The following is a 23,217-nucleotide window of genomic DNA, read 5'->3' as shown; positions in this document are numbered from 1 at the left end:
TACTAACCAAGACCCAATGACAGGTTTTTTCAAGAGTCACCCTTCCAGCACTGATAAGGCACCCAACTATCTTGAAGCAGAGGGAAAAAAAGAAAAGAAAAAGAGGGATGGGAAAAATAGAGATTCTGTACTTTTCCTGAGGCCACACCTAGCCAGGAATCGCTGACAGGGAGTAAGTAACAGAAGCTAAATGGAAGTCAGGTCATCTGTAAGCCAAAGTCTAGCATGCCTGTGCATTCCCATCCTTTCTCCTCCATGCAATGGTTTATCACACGTTTTTCAATCAAAAATTACTTTAGAGGGCCTTATATGTGCTTAAAATTTTGAGTAATTCAGAAGTATAAGACCTGTCTCTGCCTCAACAATCAGTCACTTCCTATAATACAGCTTTTAAAACTGTCTTTATAGCACTGATAGTAAAGAATTCATATAGCGGTAACTATCAGAAATTATCTTATTTGTTTACGTATTTACTGACACTCTTCTCCCATTGAGAAAGGAAGTTCCTTAATCACAGGGCAGCATTCCGTCGCTGTTTCTCAGTGCCTGGTACGTGGAAGAGGCTCGACAAATGTTCATTGCAAGAACAGAATGGAGGAGACAGGAATATGACTCGAAGCAATAAGTCCTCTTTACATGACACTCAGCAATTAAGTGAGAGACCATAATTGTGTAGAATACTAGAGAAGGTTGGAATAGAGCATAGGATTTAAAGAGCAGAACAAAATGAGGAAAGACAGTGGTAGGATGTGCTGGGCCATCAAACTGAATATGCGACCTGGCAAAGAAATTGGGAATGACTCTCCAACTCTGGGGGATGTTGGAGGGGCCATGGAAGATACCAGCTTGACAAGGACTATCCCAACAGAACAAGGAGGGTTCCTGTCTTCCTGAGGGTTTCAGAATAGCAGTTTCATAAATGCCTTTGCCAAGAGGTCTGCCCCAGGCACAACCAGGCTGGGCTAAGCCACACGCTGGAACATAATGCCAAGACCCATGAAGTCTTCACTGCTGTGGACCTGGCTCCAAGGGATCGACGCTTCATTTCCACAAATGCTTAGACTGCTCTAGTCAAACAAAATTCCAAGTAATTAACTATAGAAGTTCCTCTGTTCAAGCTATGGTTTTTAAATCTCAGCTAGGTCAGCATCATATATGTAAATTTTACAGGGTTTCTTCTCATAAATTTCCCCTCTAAATATACCATAATATTGGCTAAGAAACAAATAATTCCAGATTCTCATCATTTAATCCGAGCATTTAAAGAAAATAAAAGGATTTTAATTTGTGATGAATACTGTAAACTGTTCTCTATATTATATTTACTTCTCCATAACATATAAAAGCAGATTTTATTTTAAATCAGACACAAATAGCACAAAACTCTTTGTTTCATAATGCAAGGTATTTGATTTCCATTCCCATAAATTGAAAAATAAAGGAATGGATTTGATGATGACAATAGCTGTCTTTTGTTGTCCACATAGTATGTGCCAGACATAATATATTTACATTTTCAAACATCTTTCCTAATCTTCATAATAATGGTTTAAAGTAGATCATATTATCCCCATTTTACAGTTGCGGAAATTGAGATTCAAAGTGCTTAAATGACCTGCCCAAAAGCATGTAGCAGTAAGTGGTAGAGTTGAGATTCAAAATGATCCCACCACATACAAACCTGTAAAATGTTCAATTGCTTGATTCTCTAAGTTTCAAAATCCAAGACCACACAGCAACCAGATAGAAAATAAACTGCAAAGGTGTTTGTGTTTGTATTTTTATTTTTTTTTTGCATCTCTGTAAGCAGCAGCTAACCCTGCCTTGATTGCAAACAAAGATGGAGTCTTACTTATCTTCATATCCTCAGGAACTTGAGCAGTGGTCAAAAGAGAATGAATGGAGGGGTGGGAGAAATGGAACAGGGAAGGACAATGCAAAGCAGAAATCCAGGTCTCCTAACATATATAGAGGGCTTACTAGGTGCCAGGCACCATCCTAAACAACATATGTGAATCACTCATCTAACCCTCACAACAATGCCACACGGCAGATATTAGAGTCCCTGCTTGACCCATAGGCAATGGAAGCACAGAGTTAAAGACTACGCTGTTTGTATGGCAGAGCCAAGATTGGACGCCAGGTGGTTTGGCTCCTGAGCCTACAGTCTTAAGCACTGTGTCACACTTCCTTCCATCTCTGGGTCAGCAGAAAGAAGGTAGCACTTGCCATGGGGTACACATGGCTCTATCCTCAGGCCTCTGTGAATACTGGAAGTTTTAAGTAGACAAGCTAAACACTGACACACATATAAAAATGGGCTAAATTCTACTTTGTCTCTACACAAAGTCTATAGCCTTATGAGCTACTTGTTTTAAACTAATCTTGCATGGTGTGGGTTAGTTTGGTTGTTTTAACTTTTTTTCCTATGGGCTCTTTTATCTAGGATTTGTGTGCACAGTTCAATGGTCCCACCAGAGTGGAACAGAGGTTGATTGAAAAGAGGGGCAAGACATCACCTTCTCGGGACATGGCGAGCTCAGTCTGGATCCAGATTTAGACTTAATACCAGGGTTTCTAAGAAGAGGCAATGGAACCACCACTCTGGTAGAGAGCATACAATAAGTCTAGGACAAGTGGTACCCAAGAGCCACGCAGGAAGGGTGCAAGGTCACATGGTGAGTTGGGGGGGTGGGGCAAGGAGCATCCATACATGGGCGAAACTTGACCATCAGGCTGGGGGTGATTGAGAGACAGGCTGTTAACTCCTGGAAATGGGTCACAACAGGATTAGGTGTCAGGAACCAAAGTAGAAGCCCCATCCTAGGGCCTGATGTCCATGAGGTCAAGAAGAGTGGGAGAGGGTGGGCAACAGGGATGTTGGACCAGATCCAGCTGGTGGCAAAGGAAGCCTAGGGGTTAAGGCAGAAGCCTGAAGGCCAGGCCTAGAAGGTAAATTTGGGGCACTAAGAGGGTGATTACTCCTTGGCCCTACCTGCTGCAGGGAAGAGGCAACTTACATATTGCCTGTCTCCATTTTAGATTGGTATAAAAATGGATAGTGCTGAGCCTTAAGGGAAAGTGATCCAACACCAAAGTTGGGAAGACAGAGGAAATGAAGCAGCGGCTGGTGTGGGTGCATAATGTGGTCTATATTTACAACATCATTCAGTTTAATCAAGCATAAGAATACAACAATAATATTAATGGATGCACACGTAAGTACACATTTGTATGCATATGTGTGTATGTGTGTGTATACCACAAAACTCAAGGGGAAAAGGAAAGTGATAAGGGCCCCTAAGAATGCGATTCTCTGGCAAGACTCCATGTCTTCGTTCATCCCTTTCTGGTTTACCTGCTCCTACTCTTTTGTTGAAGAGCCACGTGCTTATGTGTCACTTGGCTCTGCCCCATATTTTTCACTCTGCCCTATATTCAACACAGTGAGCATGAATATTAATCAGGTAATTTCTGGTAATTAGTTTCCTCAGCACAGTGTTCACTTTCTTTTGGTTTTGATGGGTCAATAAAGTGGCGAATTATGCCGGTCATAACATAAATGATCCTGCCAAGAGGAATCAATCCAGAAAAACCTGTTGTTACCATAAAATGGCAAGCTTCTGTTTGAAAAGATTAGCATGTACTGGAAGAGCACTGGTTGAGTGACCGAGTTCCAAGGTCAACGGTGAAAAGTCACCTAAAATGGCACAGACACAAATATGGCAAAAAATTCCAAAAATGAGAAAGCTTATTTGCAAAGATTATTTGGGTAGTCTCAGTGTCATGACAGTGTAGGGAAATTAATCACAAGTTTAGCTTTAGTTTTTAAGATCACTCTCTCTCTTCCCTCTCCTTTCTTCTCATTTTATGCATAAAAATGCAACCAGGCTGAACTAAAGCAAATTGGTTTAATTCCCTGGAGGGAGCATGAACAAATTTTCCCAGCAACTTTCTGCTAGAGGCATTTGTGTATTGGTATGTGGATGGAATGTGGAAGCAGTCAGCTACGTAAACCAGTAATCAAATGAAACATTACCCATTTCAAAGTGCCCTAAAACAGCATTAACATCACCAATTAAAACACTGGGCATGGGAGAAAGGAAAATAGCCAAAAAAAAAAAGAAAGAAAGAAAGAAAAGAAAAATGTCAATATGTATGTGGGTTGTGTGACAGAGGGTGGAGGTGGTATGGAGGGAAGAATAAAATCTAGGGGAAATTAATTCCCTTTTAAAGGCAAATCTGTCACAGGAGTGCTAGCAGGAGGTCTCTTTGATGGGAGAGAAGAAAGGAGAAAGAATACATTAAATAATTTCATCAAATTGAAATTTCAGCAGTTTACCTAAATTGCCCAACCATTAGACACATATAAAGGCATTTGTATGTGCCCACTTTGAGCCTATTCTAAAATAACAGGTAAACAGAACAAGATAAGTAATAAACATTAATTGTTCTTTTCTCTTTATGGCTGAGAGTTCTACTGAAACACTGGTCCTTCAAGGATCACCAAGGGGTAGCACATTCCTTCATTCATCAAACACTTGTTCAACAAATGCCAAACACTTTGTGCACCCCTTGATGTTGGGGATACAGAGATACAGAAGATATTCTTACAGACCTCCAAGAGCCCCCAAGCCAGACTCAGAAGCTAGTGTGTGTTCCATATTTTATAACGTGACTGGCTATAGAATAGGCCCTGCTCTCCTCATACCTGCATGACATATGCAGTACTAGTGTTTCCTTTCAAGATGATTTCCACAATCCCAGGACTCCGCTTCTGACCACAACCTGGAAGGGAGGGGGCCAGCAGCCTCCTCCACATAGGACCTTCACATGGCCTTAGAGCTCATTCAGCCTGCACCACTGATGAATACCTCGCACCTATTCTCTTTTACTATTTCCCCTCCAAATGATTTTCCTGAAAATCTAACCAAGGGCATGAAACAGAACAGCATATCAGCTGACACTCAGACTGGCCCACCTTCTGATTCTCATCAGATCTCTGCCCTTCTGCTGCTCAGCTGCAGAGTGTAGCTACCACAGTTCCCTGGTTTGACACCCAAGACCCCCCCTCTGGCCCATCTGCCCTGTCAGGTTTATCTGCCACTGCACACCCTGCCTTAGGTTCTGAGCACATCTGATTCTGTCTCCTCCTGAAGACAAAGTTAGGACTCTGCCCCTTGTCTTTGCTTTCACCATTACCTCCTTCTCCCATTTCTGCATTTAAAAAATTCTTTATACATTTACTTTTTTACTTATACCCATGATTACAATCACTATTGAAAAAATGGTAAAGTATAAACAAATTAAATTATATTATGACCACTCCCACCTCCAGAGACTATTGTGATATTAAGAATTTCAACAGATAAAGCTAATAAAGAGAGGCAGAGTCAAGATGGCGGCGTAAGCAGACTCTGAACTCACCTCCTCCCATGGACACAGCCAATTTACAACTACTCGTGGAAAAATTACCCCTGAGACAGAACTGAAAACTGGATAAGAAGAACTCCTGCAACAACGGACAATCCTAACTGAGGCAGAAGAGGCAGAAACTCCCTTCTGGAGAGGAAAAACACCGCCTTCACAAGCCGCCAGCTTCACGGCTTCCCGGGAGCAGCGCACAGGTACGCAGCCCTCCCTGGAGGAGCGGGGCCCTGAGCCGGGAGCGCCCCCGCTGGGGGCATTTTGTGGACCCAGCACAATCGAGACCAGCGGCATAATATCTGACTTTGCCTGCTACTAAAGCATTGGGGAGCACCCCCAGAAAACCCGGTTCACAAAGAAACTAAAACCGGCTCTTAAAGGGCCCGCGCACAAACTCACCCGTTTCAGAAAGCATCCTAAAATCACCAGAAAGAAAGGTGCACAGTGCTTTGGTGACAAGAGACTCACCTAATAGGCCCTGAGTGCATCTCGGTGAGGGGTGAGACCTCTCCAGGGACTGGGACATTGGCGGCGGCCATTGTTGTGGCCTGGTGTGGGCGGGCTGACACAGACGCCATTGGAGTTCTCCCTGGGGCCTGCTAGCCCAGGGTCTGCCCCACCCGCTAGAGCACCGATTTAATCCAGCTCAGCCAGGGCAGGCAGCCCACCCTAGAGACTGGCCCCACCCAACAACAAGCCCTCAGGCAACTTGTGGGCCTGCATAGATTGGTGACTGGATTCTCTGCAGCCTGGCAACTGAGCCGACTTGAGCCGGGCAGGGTGTTGACAAGGAGCGGGTGGAGAGTGTGGGGCAGTGGGAAAGTGTGTGGGGCTCCCCCCATGGAGAGACTGGGTCCGCTTGGGGAGGTTGGGGCACTCACACGGGGCAGGACTATGTTGACTGTGTGTGTGGACCTGTGGGCGGCAGGGCTTGTCAGCTGCAGAAGACTTGTGCTTCTCAAAGACCCACATAGGGGGTTTGCCTCACCTTCCAAAGCCTGAAACAATTGGGTGCTCCTGTGCCTGAGGCCAGCCTCACCCAGCTGCAATCCTCAGAGAGCTGACAAGAGACCTAATAGGCTAGAGGCTTACAGCAATTGTAAGGCCCTGAGCCTAACAACCTGCCACGCTGGGGGCCTACTCACTTAAAAGAAATACTGCAACACAAATGCGGTATTAGAACTTGCAGCCAACTGTACTGGGGCTCCCCACACCGGATAAAGAGACTGAAGGGCCCACAACAACTACAAGCAGCTGAACATTACAACAGCTGGCCAGGAGCATAACTCGGCCTCCCTGGGCACCTACAGGGAGAGCAAACAGGCCACAACAGAAGGACACACATAGCCCACATAGGGGTCACCCCTGGAACACTGAGAACTGAGGGAAGCACACTGGAAGCCTCCCAAGGCATCACTTACATAAGGTCACCTATCCAAGAGCAGGAAACGTAGCTGACCTACGTAACACGTAGACACAAGCACAGGGAAAGAGGCAAAATGAGGAGGCAAAAGAATACATTGCAAGTAAGGGAACAGAACAAAACCCCAGAAAAGGAACTAAGTGAAACAGAAATGAGCAACCTACCTGACAGAGAGTTCAAACTAAGAGTATTAAGGATGCTCACTGATCTGGGGAGAAGAATAGATGAACTCAGTGAGAATGTCAACAAAGAAATGGAAGATGTAAAAAAGAACCAATCAAAAATGAAGAATACAATACTGGAAATGAAAACTTCACTAGAGGGACTCAAAAGCAGAGTAGAGGATACAGAAGAACGGATCTGTGAGCTGGATGAAAGACTAGAAGAAATTACCCAAGGTGAACAGGTAAAAGAGAAAAGAATTAAAAAGAGTGAGGACAGTCTAAGGGACCTATGGGACAACATCAAGAGCACTAACATCCGTGTTATAGGTGTCCCAGAAGGAGAAGAGCGAGACAAGGGGGCAGAGAATCTATTTCAAGAAATAATAGATGAAAACTTCCCTAACCTAAGGAAGGAAACAGACATCCAGGTACAGGAAGCACAGAGAACCCCAAACAAGATATACCCAAAGAGGCCCACACCAAGACACATCATAATCAAAATGTCCAGAATTAAAGATAAAGAGAGAATCCTAAAAGCCGCAAGAGAATGTCAAGTTACATACAAAGGAAATCCCATAAGGCTATCAGCTGACTTCTCAGCAGAAACCTTACAGGCTAGAAGAGAATGGCACGATATATTTAAAGTGCTAAAAGGAAAAAACTTACAGCCAAGAATACTCTACCCAGCAATGTTATCATTCAAAATGGAAGGAGAGATCAAAATTTTCCCAGACAAGCAAAAATTAAAGGAGTTTGTCACCAAGAAACCAGTGCTACAAGAAATGTTAAAGGGACTGATTTAAGGGGAAAAGAGAAGACCATAAATAGGAAAAATTATCTATATCCATGATAAGAGGGTAATGGATACAAATGCACAAAAAAGAGGTTAGATATGATATCAAAAACATAAAAGGAGGGAGGAGGGGAGTTAAAGAGTACAGCTTTCAGACAGAGGTCAAACTAAAGTGACCATCAATTCTGTATAGAAGAAGAAAGGAACAGAGAAGGACTACTACAACACAGAGAAAAAAAAAAATGGCAGTAAGTACATACTTATCAATAGCTACTTTAAACGTCAATGGACTAAATGGTCCAATTAAAAGGCATAGGGTGGCTGACTGGATAAAAAAACAAGACCCATATATATGCTGCATACAAGAGACACACTTCAGACCTAAAGACACTCACAAACTGAAAGTGAAGGGATGGAAAAAGATACTCCATGCAAATGGCAATGAAAAGAAAGCTGGGGTAGCAGTACTTATATCAGACAAAATAGACTTTAAAACAAAAACTGTAAAAAGAGACAAAGAAGGGCATTACATAATGATCAAGGGAACAATCCAACAAGAGGATATAAAACTTGTAAATATCTACACACCCAATGTAGGTGCACCTAAATATACAAAGCAATTACTAACAGACATAAAAACAGAAATAGACAGTAACACAATAATAGTAGGGGACTTTAACACTCCACTTACAACAACAGATAGATCGTCCAAACAGAAGATCAATAAGGAAACATTGGCCTTAAATGACACACTAGAACAGATGGACCTAGTGGATATATACAGAGCATTCCATCCAAAAATCGAAGAATACATGTTCTTTTCAAATGCACATGGAATATTCTCCAGGATTGATCACATATTAGGCCACAAAACAAGTCTCCATAAATTTAAGACGATTGAAATAATACCAAGCATCTTTTCTGACCACAAGGGTATGAAACTAGAAATCAACTATAGGAAGAAAATCAGAAAAACCACAAATACGTGGAGATTAAACAAAATGCTACTGAACAACGACTGGGTTAACGAAGAAATCAAAGAAGAAATCAAAAAATACCTGGAGACAAATGAAAATGAAAATACGACATGCCAGAATTTATGGGATACAGCAAAGGCGGTTCTAAGAGGGAAGTTTATAGCGATACAGGCCTATCTCAACAAACAAGAAAAATCTCAAATAAACAATCTAACGATGCACCTAAGGGAACTGGAAAAAGAAGAACAAACAAAGCCCAAAATCAGTAGAAGAAGGGAAATAATAAAAATCAGAGCAGAAATAAATGAAATAGAGACCAAAAAACAAAAGAAAAATTAATAAAACCAAGAGCTGGTTCTTTGAAAAGATCAACAAAATTAACAAACCTTTAGCTAGACTCACCAAGAAAAAAAGAGAGAAGGCACAAATAAGTAAAATCAGAAATGAAAGAGGAGAGGTTACAACAGACACCTCAGAAATGCAAAGATTATAAGAGAATACTATGAAAAGCTATATGCCAACCAATTCGACAATCTGGAAGAAATGGATAAATTCTTAGAATCATACAACCTTCCAAAACTGGATCAAGAAGAAGTAGAGAATTTGAATAGACCAATCACCAGTAAGGAGATCGAAACAGTAATCAAAAACCTCCCCAAAAATAAAAGTCCAGGACCAGACTGCTTCCCTGGTGAATTCTACCAAACATTCAAAGAAGACTTAATACCTATCCTCCTCAAACTCTTCCAAAAAATTGAGGAGGGGGGGAAGCTCCCTAACTCATTCTACGAAGCTGACATTACCCTGATACCAAAACCAGACAAGGACAACACAAAAAAGAAAATTACAGGCCAATATCACTGATGAACATCGATGCAAAAATCCTCAACAAAATACTAGCAAATCGCATACAACAATACGTTAAAAAGATTATACACCATGATCAAGTGGGATTTATTCCAGGTATGCAGGGATGGTTTAACATTCGCAAATCAATCAACGTAATACACCACGTTAATAAAATGAAGAATAAAAATCACATGATCATCTCAATAGATGCAGAGAAAGCATTTGACAAGATACAGCATCCATTTATGATAAAAACTCTGAATAAAATGGGTATAGAAGGAAAGTACCTCAACATAATAAAGACCATATATGAGAAACCCACAGCTAATATCATCTTCAATGGTGAAAAACTGAAAGCTATCCCTATAAGAACGGGAACCAGAAAAGGATGTCCACTGTCACCACTCCTATTTAACATAGTACTGGAAGTCCTAGCCAGAGCAATCAGGCAAGAGAAAGAAATAAATGGAATCCAAATTGGAAAGGAAGAAGTGAAACTGTCACTATTTGCAGATGACATGATTTTATATATAGAAAACCCTAAAGAATCCACCAGAAAACTTTTAGAAGTAATAAACGAATATGGTAAAGTTGCAGGATACAAAATCCACATACAAAAATCAGTTGCCTTTCTGTACACTAACAACGAAGTAGCAGAAAGAGAAATTAAGAATACCATCCCATTTACAATCGCAACAAAAAGAATAAAATACCTAGGAATAAACTTAACTAAAGAGGTGAAAGATCTGTACACCGAAAACTATAAAACATTTCTGAAAGAAATTGAAGAAGACACAAAGAAATGGAAAGATATTCCATGCTCTTGGATTGGAAGAATTAACATAGTTAAGATGTCCATACTTCCTAAAGCCATCTATAGATTGAATGCAATCCCTATCAAAGTTCCAACAACACTTTTCACAGAAATAGAACAAAGAATCCTAAAATTTATATGGAACAACAAAAGACCCTGAATAGCTAAAGGAATCCTGAGAAAAAAGAACAAAGCTGGAGGTATCACACGCCCTGATTTCAAAATATACTACAAAGCTATAGTAACCAAAACAGCATGGTACTGGCACAAAAACAGGCACACAGATCAATGGAATAGAATCGAAAGCCCAGAAATAAACCCACACATCTATGGACAGCTAACCTTTGACAAAGGAGCCAAGAACATACAATGGGGAAAAGAAAGTCTCTTCAACAAATGGTGTTGGGAAAACTGGATAGCCACATGCAAAAAAATGAAAGTGGACCCTTACCTTACACCATACACAAAAACTAACTCCAAATGGATTAAAGACTTGAATGTAAGACCTGAAACTGTGAAACTTCTAGAAGAAAACATAGGCAGTTCGCTCTTCGACATCGGTCTTAGCAACATCTTTTCAAACACCACGTCTGACCGGGCAAGAGAAACAATAGAAAAAATAAACAAATGGGACTACATCAAACTAAAAAGCTTCTGCACAGCAAAGGAAACCATCAACAAAATGAAAAGACAACCTAACAATTGGGAGAAGATATTTACAAACCATACTTCTGATAAGGGCTTAATCTCCAAAATATATAAAGAACTCATGCATCTCAACAACAAAAAAACTACCAACCCAACTAAAAAATGGGCAAACACCTGAACAGACATTTCTCCAAAGAAGATATACAGATGGCCAACAGATACATGAAAAGATGTTCAAAATCACTAACTATCAGGGAAATGCAAATCAAAACTACCATGAGATATCACCTCATGCCTGTAAGAATGGCTATAATTAACAAGACAGGAAACAACATGTGTTGGAGAGGATATGGAGAGAAGGGAACTCTCATACACTGCTGGTGGGAGTGCAAACTGGTGCAGCCACTATGGAAAACAGTATGGAGATTCCTCAAAAAATCAAGGATAGAACTACCATATGATCCAGCTATTCCACTGCTAGGTATTTATCCAAAGAACTTGAAAACACCAATTTGTAAAGGTACATGCACCCCTGTGTTCATTGCAGCATTATTCACAATAGCCAAGACTTGGAAGCAACCTAAGTGCCCATCAAGGGACGAATGGATAAAGAAGATGTGGTATATATACACAATGGAATACTACTCAGCCATAAGAAACGATGAAATCCAGCCATTTGTGACAACATGGAAGTCAGAGGGAGAAGGTCAAATACTGTATGATTTCCTTCATTAAGTAGTAGATAATAACAACAATAAACAAACACATAGGGGCAGAGATTGGATTGGTGGTTACCAGAGGGGAAGGGGGAAGGGAGGAGGGTGAAAGGGATAATTGGGTACATGTGTGTGGTGATGGGTTGTAATTAGTATTTTGGTGGTCAATGTGATGTAATCTATGCAGAAATAGAAGTATAATGATGTACACCTGAAATTTTTACAATGTTATAAACCAATGTTACTGCAATAAACAAAAAATTAAAAAAAAATTTAAAAAAAACTAATCAAGTATATAGATATTAAAGTAATAGTAAATTTAAATGCCAACTTTTGTTTTATTTGTCCAAGTTCGTTGTGATGATGTCACCTTCCTGTTTCCATTTCTCCTTCTCTCTTCAGGTGGAAATAAAGTTTAAAAATATATAGTTATATTTTCCCCTTCATTTTCATTCAAGCCCTGTGCATTCACACTACGAAGGAATCTAACTTACAACATAATGACAATCCTGAACCAAAAATATGGTATGAATTAAATACTGTTCCAGTGCCCCTAGGTGTGTGCAGAAGGACTTAAAGAAATCATATCGCACACGCGCATCATGAAAGCACTAATACGGTTATGAAAGCAACGTGTGTCATCTCTGTCATCAACTGTCCTTATCCCATCAGGAGTCTCATTCAGAGTTTCTTCTCTTATTTGAAAAATTGCTCATAACTCCTGGTGGCCCCTGATCGCTTGGGGGTGGGGGTGGTTTTCTGAGTGGCCCACCCGGCCGCGGCCCAGCCAGTGATTACCTGCACAGGAGTGGCGATTTTGGTAGAAGCCGTCCCCACAGGTGGACACACACTGCCCATGTTGCATCAGCAGGGGAGGCTGGCAGGATGAGCACTCCAGCCCACTGGTACACGTGGAGCACTGAGGCCGGCAGGCTGGCTCCAGACAAGGTTGGGAGAAAGAAAAAGAGAACCTCTGATTAGCTCAAGACACCACCCCAGTGCCAATTCCTACGCAGCCCATTTCTGAGGATCTGGAGACATAATGGACAAGAAAGGCAAGAAAAAAACTTTAACAGCCTTCATTTATGCTTCATTTATAGCACATATTTCATGCCAGGCACTGTACAAAGTGCTTAACATATATGAATGCATTTAAACTTCACAACAACCCTATGAGGTAGATATTAATGCCAATTTTACGGATGAGGAACAAGCTCATAGAGTAACTTGCCCAAGGTCACAGGAAGCTGGCATTTGAAGCCAGGCAGTTTGGCTCAGGGGTCTGTATTCTTTTCTTCTTATCCAAAGCCCCCAGTGTCTTTCTCACTCAACCATTTTACAAGAATATCCTTTGCCTCTTTTCCTCCACCACCTATGGCAGAGATATAAATAACTTTGAAAAAGGCTGAAGATTATGAATCAGGAGAGAAAGTAGGAAGTGAATAATTACAAAAATAATAAAAGCAGCTAACTTTTATTGAGCCCTGACTATATCCTAGACACTATTCTAGGCATTTTAGATGTATTGAAATAGTTAATCCTCCCGAGAACCCTCTGAGGAAGGTATCAGTGTTACCCCACTTTACAGGTAAAAATACTGAGGCACAGAGAGGTTAAATACCCACAGCCAGGGTAGGAAACTACGCACTCTAAAATGGACAATTAACCCCACGAGTCAGAGAGAGGGGAAAAAGTAACTATGATTTGGCCTCAACCAAGTCAAATTCTCCCAGGTAAGAGTTCCTTCTCAGACGTATAAAAATTCTGAAATGCACATGAACCTACTCTGGATCCTCTGGTAACCCTCAGAGATAAGCTCTGTTACCAATTATCTGTGTGATGTTGAACAAGCCACTTAATTCTCTGGGCCACAGATTCCCAATTTGCAAAATGAGAAAGTCCTGGTAAGTGATCTCGAAGGTCCATGTCAATTCTAAAGTTCTACCTCAGATTAACTGAGTGTTTTAATAAATGACACCAAACACCCTGATGATATTGCTGTCCTTGAAAGTCTTGAAAAACGAAAAAATCCAGCCATGACAACCTAGCAAGCATCTGACCTCCCCATCATCTATCTCCCAGTGAGCATCGAAACACCTGTAAAATGTTAGAAGAAAGAGACCTGCCGGTAAAGAGGCCAGGTAACCTACGGATGATGTCACTACTTTCTAGTGGTTTTTGAAAGTTGTGCATTTCCTGCATTCAGGACCCCCTCCTTGATAACAGTGAGCCTCAGTCCACCTCTGGGCTGTCTGCCTGGAGCCGTACCTAAACAGAGAGCACCAGCCTGGTAAAATCCAAGACCACAGCTGTGCACACACTGTCCACTCCGCAGTAGCTTTGTAGGGTCCTGGCAGAGGTCACAGTGGTCTGGAGATTGCGAGCAGGTCAAGCAGTCTGGGTGGCAATGAACTACAATCAAGGGCAAAGAAGAGGAGAACTCAGTAAAGACTACATGATTTCTCTTACATCTTTCCGAAAAAGAATCTATGGAGTGTATGGAACTGTATAGAATATGAAGAACAGAAAACTCTGGAACTTAGGTACGAAAAAGGCCCCCAAGTAGCGAAAATGATTTGAATGCCAGATTTCAAAGATCTTTTCCTTGTCTGAAATATTTTCGCTGTCTCCGGTAGCCCCAAATTGAAGACAACAGAAACATCACTGAACAGCCCTATTATTGCTTCTACCTGCTGGAATACCTCTAGAAACAGGAATGACTAGCTCCATAATATACCATGTAAACAGATTCAATAATTTAGGATTTCTTAGATCTTCTTCTCAAGCTTTGACAAGCATAAAAAGTTAAGACATATAAAACCTACAATTTTTTTAAAATAGTTATATTACTTTCTAAAAATATATATATATATAAAGCCAGTTTTCTTCTTTTCCTCCAAAATTTCAAATCTCATTCCCAGTAACTGGGATTATCTCTGAATTTTGGTAATCATCAGCAAAGGACTTCTTTCAGGTTTTGAAGTTGTCAAGGACCTGATTTTCAAGATATAGTAGTATGTTATAACATGCTAAATATTTGTTTTGGAAAGAGTTGTCAAAGACCTGATTTTCAAGATATACTAGTACATTATAATCTGCTAAATGTCTCTTTTGGAAAGCCCAGGGAGCCACTTTGGTGAAGGTAATGTAATTAGACCTCAAAGTTGCTTTGCTTTTCCCCTGGTAAACTCTTCCCAGGAAAACTGTGATTAGCCAAAATAAGTTGAGTGCAACAAGAGCAACTGCCAATACGAAAAACTGTGATCCACAGATGAAAACGATTAATTATGAACTATGAATGGAAGAAAATGCCACTTCTCCAAGAGAGACTAAGCTTATAGGCAAATTACTGTTCAGCCAAAGCAACGCCAGTGCTTGCCAACAATTATTAACTGGAACTAATTCAACCCCAGGTGATTTGAAAGCAGAGTTGCAGAGCAAGTAGATAAAATTTTCTTTTGGAAGAAATTAATGAGTCTTTAAACTTCAAAAACCCATTTGAGAACTCCAAAAGGAACCGTTTAATAGCTCGCCTTAAAAAAATGGACATTCATAACAAACTTGCAGCAACTGCTCTTACATTTTCAACAATGGAACAGTCATCACACATACATTTGCCTTTACAAGTTTTTGAATGTTACGTTATTTGATTTTTACCTTAATTTTGCAAGGTAGATAAGGCATATTTTATCAACAAGAAAATTAAGATTTAGACAGGGTCAATGACTCGTGCAAGGTCACATACTCATAATCAGTTGCGTTTGGCAAATACATGGACAAAGATTAATCAGCATCATTCATTAGAAAAATTAGGAAGAAACAAACAAACCAGCCTGGGGAGGGGGGAGGTAAAGAAAAAGAAGCAAGAGGAGGAAAAAGGAGGATCTCTCTGAATTTTTTGGCAGTAAAAATATCTCACAGAAATAAATCAGACATGGACCCACCTGATGTGCAATCTGGACAGCACCGTCCCTTCACCACTTGGGCTAGTGTGGCCACTGGACATGGTGGACAAGAAGGCTCATAGCAAGTTACCTGAGCCCCCCGACACTCACACACCTTGCAAGGGCCATCCGCCCACTTCTCCCCCTCCTACATGGAACAGTCAAGAATGACGATGTTACCAGAGTGCAAAGATTCAGAAGACAGTTTGTTGGTAGAAATTATATGTTGCCCCATATAATTTCCATATGGGGCCAAGAGAAGGCTCCTGATCAGTACCGTGTCAAACCTAACTCTGAAATAGGACATTGGTAGAAAGGTACTAAATTTAAAAGGATAGTATTTCTCCTTCTTTGTTTATAATTGGTGTATTTTTATGTAGAACCCAGGCAGAAAGATAAACTCTGAAAGCATTCTGGGGCTTCCAGAGTAAGCAACAAGCATATAACACGTTTCTCAACCTATCTTACCAAAAAAACACCAGAGGGGATTACTATGTACCTATTGATTAGCAGGTACATTAAATACAATCTTTATAATAACAGTGGGAAGCTGGTTAAAGCCCTGAACTTCCTTATGGTCACTACAATAAAAGTAACAGTGAGTCATTATATTCTTAAAATGACAGCTCTTACATGCCCATTTTTAGTGGGCTGTAGATGTGCTGTTGGCTTTGTCACACTAAAATATTCTTCTCAGTCAAGTAAATTATGGTAACAAACATGAGCACTTTGACAGAGAATCCAAGGATAATTAACGAAGAGCGATTCCTTTTGCTCCCCATCCCACTCACCCTGGAGACAGGAGAGAGACAGGGGTTCCTCCTACCAGAATGTTTGGGGTGATGAAGGAGGTAACACAGGAGAGAACAGAAGAGCATATTTTAAAATAAATATTTGATAAATGCTTACTAAGCCAACTGATATTGAACATTCCAAACAATTAATGTGACAGTAGTTAGCAACAACGAATGACCATGTTAGAAAAATGAGGAATAATATCTTGAGAAGGTAGGGTGCTTTTCTTCCGTTTCAAGGCAGACTGGATTCCTGGTCCCCTAATTCAGTAACATCCAAATTTTGTAAGCTTGCTTGTATGAAAAAACAGGCTTGCACTGTCCCTTAAAAAGAAACCATACAACGCTGCCCTGCAAACAACCTAGAGAGAAGGATCACTCAGTATTGCTTTGGGGAACTAACAGCTCCTCAAACCCAAAGATCTCTCTTCAATGCTTTGCAGGACATGAAATTGCATTGATGGTTAAACTCAGTTTTCTAGGCCAGAAAAAATCAGGAGGACAAAATCATCACAAGAAAGGGAAAGGATCTCTGTAGGAGCTGGCAGTTGGAGAAGTATTAATTATCAATTATGGGAAAAAATAAGCTAAAGAAAGGAGCGAAAGTTCCATGGATCAAAGTCTTAGTTATCATTAAGATTCTTAATCCCAGAGCACAGTGTCATCAAACATGACTGTTAAAAAACTAAGGCAGTAAGGTTCCTCAGGACAGGTTTGTGCAGATCATTGCTTAAAATAATTTTATAAATATCTATGTGCAAGTTAAAATCTATACTTACTGGAATACGTTTAACTTCACTTGCATTTGAGGACATCTAGGAACAAAGAGAAACGTATTTATTATGCCACTAAAAACATCATTAGGCTGATCTATTTATTTTTTCATTAGGAGTTATCCACTTTCCCAAATAATATGCAACTTCAGTCATTTGTTATGAATAGAAAAAAATCTATAAGAAAGAAAAGCATACCAATATGAGATGAAGACAACATGCCTAGGAAATATTTTTGAATTCTTATTCTGACTTTGTGCTTGGCTTCGATTCCCCTCAACATGAAGGACTTCACAGTCAAGAGATCTAAACTTGCAAGGGCAAATTCTTGAATCTTGTACAGTACCAGAGCATTATGGGAATTTGTATTTATTTAAAACAATTTGCTTTTCTGTAATTCCACTGGGCTTAATTTACCTCCAAAAATGGGTAGGAAAATTGATGATATGAGTGAGAAAATACAAATTCAACATTTATAGGGAGGCTTTAATCTCCGAAATTTTTAGGAAACAAGGATGATTAAATGATGAACTACCACCAGGAAACAAACAATGCCAACAGTATGATAATAATGATGCCATATTTTTAGCTTTTTTTAATGCACCAGGCATTGTACTAAGGGTTTTACAGGTATTATCTCTATAGCCCCATGAGGTGAGCGCTATTGTTATCACTACTTTACAGCTGAAGATAAAGTAACTTGCCCAATGTTACAGTTAGTTGTGGCAAAGTAGATATCTGAACCTAGAACCTGCACTGTAAACCCTACACAATACTGCCTGTCCATCATATACAGAGTGACAGATGCAATTTTCACAAATCATGAAGAAAAAGTGTGCAGATCAATTCACAAGTCAAAGTACCTAACCCCAATTCTTATAATCCTACTCTGATTGGTCAATGAAGCAGTCGTCTTTACAGTCAACCCACAATTTTTTTTTTTCCTTTGGTGAGGAAGATTGGCTCTGAGCTAACATCTGTGCCCATCTTCCTCTATTTTATATGTGGGACACCACCACAGCATGGCTTGATGGTCCGTGCCCAGGATTCGAACCTGTGAACCCCGGGCCGCCAAAGTGGAACGCATGAACTTAACCACTACGCCACCAGGCCAGCCCCCTCAACTGGTGTATTTTTAAGAACACAGTGAATTTACTAACATTCCAAAATCCCATGTGGAAAATATGGGCTATGTAAATAGAGCAAATTTGAAGAGATTAAGATAAATATTTTTTCCTTTGGGTATATAATAAAAAATGTACAGACATAGGGAGAAATAAAACCTTAGCAAATGAAGTTTCACCCCACATCTAATCCATCAAAATACTTTCAGTTCTACCTGCAAAATAAATCTAGAGCCTGATCACTTTCCCTACTTCCTCCCTGGACCAAGCTACCATTACCCTTTCCCTGGACTACTGCAAATACCTTCTAACCGAACCTCCTACTTCTGGTCTCGCCCTCTTCCGTCCCTGGCCCCTGTAGCAGCCAAAGTGATCCTTTCACAGGTAAACCAGATCCCAGCACCACTCCGCTCAAAACTCCCCAGCAACTCCCATCTGCATCAACGTAAAACACATCATCTTTACCGTGGCGTCCAGGCTACCTACTGGACCTTGTCTCCAACTGCTTTCCCCCTCATTCATGTGGTTCCAGCCATACTCACTTCCTTGCTGTTTCTCGCACATGCCAAGCACATTTCTGCTTCAGTGCTCTTTTCATTTGCTGATCCCTTTTCCTGGTACGTTTTCCCCCAGATATCCCTTTCTCGCTCCCTCACTTCCTTCAGGTTTTGCTCAAATTTCTCTGTATGAGAGGACTTCCCTGATCTTCTTATGCAAAAGGACACCTCCCTCCCCCCAGTTACTGTCTGGCCCCCTTAAGCTGCCTGATTCTCCAGGCAGTACTCGTCACCGCCTGACACGTGTGTTTGCTTGTCCTCTGTGTCTCCACACTAGAATGCAGGCTCCACAAGAGCCGGGACTCTGCCTGCTGTGTTCACTTCTGTATCTCTAGTACTTGGCGTGTAGTAGGTACACAATCACATTTGTTGCACAAATGAATGAGTAACAGAAATGAGAAGGTAATACTCTCTCATTAAATTAATTTTGAATGATTAATTTTTAATAGTCTTCAGTTACTAGCCTGATACTCACAAATTCTGCATTTTCTTCATAAGCACAATAACCATTCCTTGAAATGCATTCAGGACAGCATTTTCCATCTAAGTGAATTAATTCTTCACCCTGTAGAAGAAAGGGTTGCAGTGGCACATATCAAATTAACATCTCCAGGTAGCAGAGCTAAATTGCGAAGCAGCTGGATTCCCTGACTGGAATGAAAACCTTAGTTTTGGCCCACTGCTTATTTCCTCTCCCTCTGTGCTGTCTTCTCAGGGAGGTCTAGTCAGTGCAGCTCTCCCCTCCAAGGGTGTTTTCTTTGCAGTTCTGATGATACTTGTGCACAGATCCCTCCCTAATTTCCTCCCCACGACCAGGAGCTCACATGAATAAGAAGGATGGCTGAGATTAATGTTGTAGTCTTGGAAAGGTAGGAGTTTCAGAAAAGAATCAGGCTATCCTAAATATACAAGGTTTGAACTTGTGATTTAGTTTCACTAACTGTGCTCAAATCAAATCAACATTTTTTCACAAATACAAAATCAGACACACCCCCCTATGCACAAATGTAGTCTCAGGCATAAATTAAACAGCAGGAAACTAATTTCTATTCAATATTCTGAAACTGTTGTCCAACTCACATAATCACTATTTTGAAAATTATAAGAGGAAGGAAAGAAATGTCACACTAGGAAGGGAGATGTTTAACTTTCAAAGTCTTATCATTTTAACTCCCCAATATCAATAATTTCAAAATTTTTATTACAAAATAATAAACACTTACTATAAAAAGATTAAAGAAGTCTGAGTTCTATAAATTAGAAAGTATAGCTTCACTGCAGTCTTACCTCTCAGGGACTCTGCTGTTAAAAACACCATCTCTATTTACAATTCTTCATATGCATATACTAACATCTAAAATCTTTAGGTTAAAGAGTATCCTTTATAGCACTTGCTACTTTCTAAAGGTATATCTATTTTCTAAAGAATGGTGATGTGTCTTTAAATGAAGACATTATTTAATTTGGGATCTATATTACATGTAAATTGCAGAAACCACATTAGGCAAAAATTGAATAATGTAAATTTGAATAAAAAGAATAATCACAATGATATTTTATGTTTAAAAACACTGTGCACTAAAGAAAAATATAAAATACAAGCATTGGTTGTCTCTGAATTGCAGCATTGGGGATGGATTTTAAAGTCTCTCTTCTACTTGAGTTTTCAATTTTCTAAAGTGAATATGTATTATTTTCATGAAGGAAAATACAAACTTTTAAAAGAAACACAAAAATATACAACCAATTGTAACTTTTTATAGTGTCTAAAAAGTTATCTCAAAAAGAAGGGAGTTACATAGATCACTATCCAACAAAATTTAATGCCAACCAGAGACCAATAGGGAGCAGTGGGTGCTATAGAGAGCAGACGTATTTACATATAAATTGTTTTGCAGAAATGTGACATCAGCTCGAAGTGAAGGCCTAACCCAGAAACAGTGCAATTTGCTCTCAAAGCATATAAAGGGGTTTATATACATGTACTCCAAGTCACTTAAAACAATGTTTTGAAACATGACAGAGTATTTGTACTTCTGTTAAAGACAGAATGCATGAGAGATGCTGGAATGCCCACTACAACACCTACAGACAAAACCCAACAAGGAGCCTGCCTCAGCCTGATAAGACAAAGAAGGCGGCTGTTCTGAGTCTTCAAATGCTACTGGAAATACCAGTGAGCCCTGCTCCTGGGGAACAAGGATCCAGTTTTGGTGAGGTAGGAAGTTCTAAATAGATCTGCTATTTACAGAAGAGGTCTGGATGCCCCAAACTGCATCAGTGCGCTGCGGCGGGGAGCTTGCTCCAATTAGCATTTGACTTTTGCTTTGAGAAAAACTGCTTTATAAAACAAAACTAACTCTTTCCTTTTTAAGAGGATTGTGCTGCCTAGGCCAGGTGGAATCTGCTAACCCCTCCCCACTGAATCACACCAGCATCCCTCCACCAGACCAAAGACTATGATTCCGCTAACCTGCCCATCTGAAAAGGAAACACTCTTCTGAGGGAATTTTCCTCTACTGGAGAAGGGAAAGGCACTTCATGTTTACGGCATGCCTACCCTCCTCCCTGCATTTTGCTACAAGTTTTAATCCCCCCACCATTTTATGCCTCATATGTGAACGCAAGGTCGGTTTAAAAAAAAAGGTAAATTGACTTCTTCAACTGAATTCATGTTCAAAGATAACACTAAATATAGAAACAGGGAAATCATTATATTGTGCTATTCTACTGTTGATTTATTTATGTTTCAATGTCTATGGATTTGTTTTGAAATGTCAAAGCCAACGGTCATGTCATTTACTCCTTTTTTTTAACAAAGAAAACTTGTATGGTGGTTTCAATGCTATTCAGCACACTGCTGTCAACAACCAATGTGATCATTATTCCAATGGTGAAGTTGCACCATTTTAATCCATCTTTGGTACCCAAGATTAGAAATCAATTGACCTTGATACTTTAGAAAAGACAGAAAGTAGGGTCAAACTGAATAAAAATACCAAGAACGTATTTTCACCACTCCACTTGGCCATTTTCTCCAGGTGCTCCTAATGCACTTCATTCATATTTCCATAGTCATCGGTGCCACTGCCTATTATAATTTCTGTTTATGGATCTGACTTCCCCCAAAGCCTGGGAACTCTTGAGATTAGACTGTGTCTTATTTATCTTTTTATCTCCAAGCTAAGCAGAAGTTAGGAAATTAGTACTCCAGGCTCTCACAAGGTCATTAACCAGAGCTATTTACAGAAGTATGGCATAGAAAGAAGGCTAAGGGATATTTTATGTAAGATTCAATTTTGGTTAAAATTTCACTTCTGGTAGTGTTTCCAGTTTAGAACCCAGTACCTTAAAACAAAATTTGGGTATGTGGAGGTCATCTGGAAGAAAACAATTTGGTTGATTAAAGATCTGGAGAAATAGGCTAAAGGCATTAGAACTCCTCAATGCATAAGAGAGAAGATTGGGTGGGGGTGGGAGGAAGAACCAGAATGGGATGAGAAAGTGCTATGGGGTGACTTGAAGAATAGCGAGGCCTTCTCCCCTGACTTCAGCAGTTTCTCCCCATTTTCCTGAGAACAGAGAAGACCTGGCTTACGCCACCACAGGTAGGTGTCATGGAAGACAGGCAGGACTTAGAAATACATCAACATTGTGGATAGTGGGTCAAATTATTTTCTGTGTGTGAGACTCTTTGTTTAGACCTGATTGAAAGTAAGTGGCTAAAGGACTCACACTACCAGAATCACCTCTGCCACATTTTCCATAAACCCTGGGATATTAGACAAATTAAAACCTTGGAAAATAACCCAACATCTTCTGAACAGACTGCCAAGGTCAGGAAGCCCAGCCTCAACCTAAGAGAGAGGGAGAAAGAAAAGGGCCCTGATGAGGGTTTCTCTCATCTTCATCCAACCATTCTGACTCCCCTGACACAAAGAAAGAAAAGAAATGGAAAGGTGTGTGGGGGGAAATAAATCTGCAAAAAGCAAGACCCTCTTTACCTAAATATGTCTCAGCTCTGCCAAGACTTAGAAGTAGGAGACAGAATGAAAAATAACCCTTTCGTTGACAGCGTTGTTTGAAAGATTGTTCCTCCGTAGGCTCAGTGTGAAGAGGAGCTGAGATGTGGGGGAGAAGAACCAGAAAGAAAAATGCCTTCACAGACACCTCGTGCTTCAGATCGTCCAAGTCTCCCTCATCTACTCAAGTTC

The 23,217-nt window shown here is 40.3% G+C and overlaps 1 protein-coding gene across 7 annotated transcripts in view; it reads right to left on the bottom strand.

Moving 5' to 3' along the window:
• FRAS1 (Fraser extracellular matrix complex subunit 1) overlaps positions 1-23,217 on the bottom strand; it is a 425,899-nt gene that overhangs the window by 214,812 nt on the left and 187,870 nt on the right. For all 7 annotated transcript variants that reach the window (XM_087434473.1, XM_087434474.1, XM_014787828.2 and 4 more), the window contains exons 10-14: positions 19,479-19,568; positions 17,329-17,364; positions 15,756-15,903; positions 14,080-14,223; positions 12,610-12,744 (exon numbers count right to left, since the gene is read on the bottom strand). In XM_087434473.1, the coding sequence (XP_087290599.1) occupies positions 12,610-12,744; positions 14,080-14,223; positions 15,756-15,903; positions 17,329-17,364; positions 19,479-19,568 (553 nt within the window). The remainder of the gene's footprint in view (positions 1-12,609; positions 12,745-14,079; positions 14,224-15,755; positions 15,904-17,328; positions 17,365-19,478; positions 19,569-23,217) is intronic.

The sequence above is a fragment of the Ceratotherium simum genome, chromosome 8 (genome assembly GCF_057802395.1).
Source record: "Ceratotherium simum simum isolate JZ-2026a chromosome 8, ASM5780239v1, whole genome shotgun sequence".
Taxonomy (NCBI): domain Eukaryota; kingdom Metazoa; phylum Chordata; class Mammalia; order Perissodactyla; family Rhinocerotidae; genus Ceratotherium; species Ceratotherium simum.
Note: the sequence above shows the minus strand (reverse complement) of the source record. Positions and strands in the feature narration are given on the sequence as shown.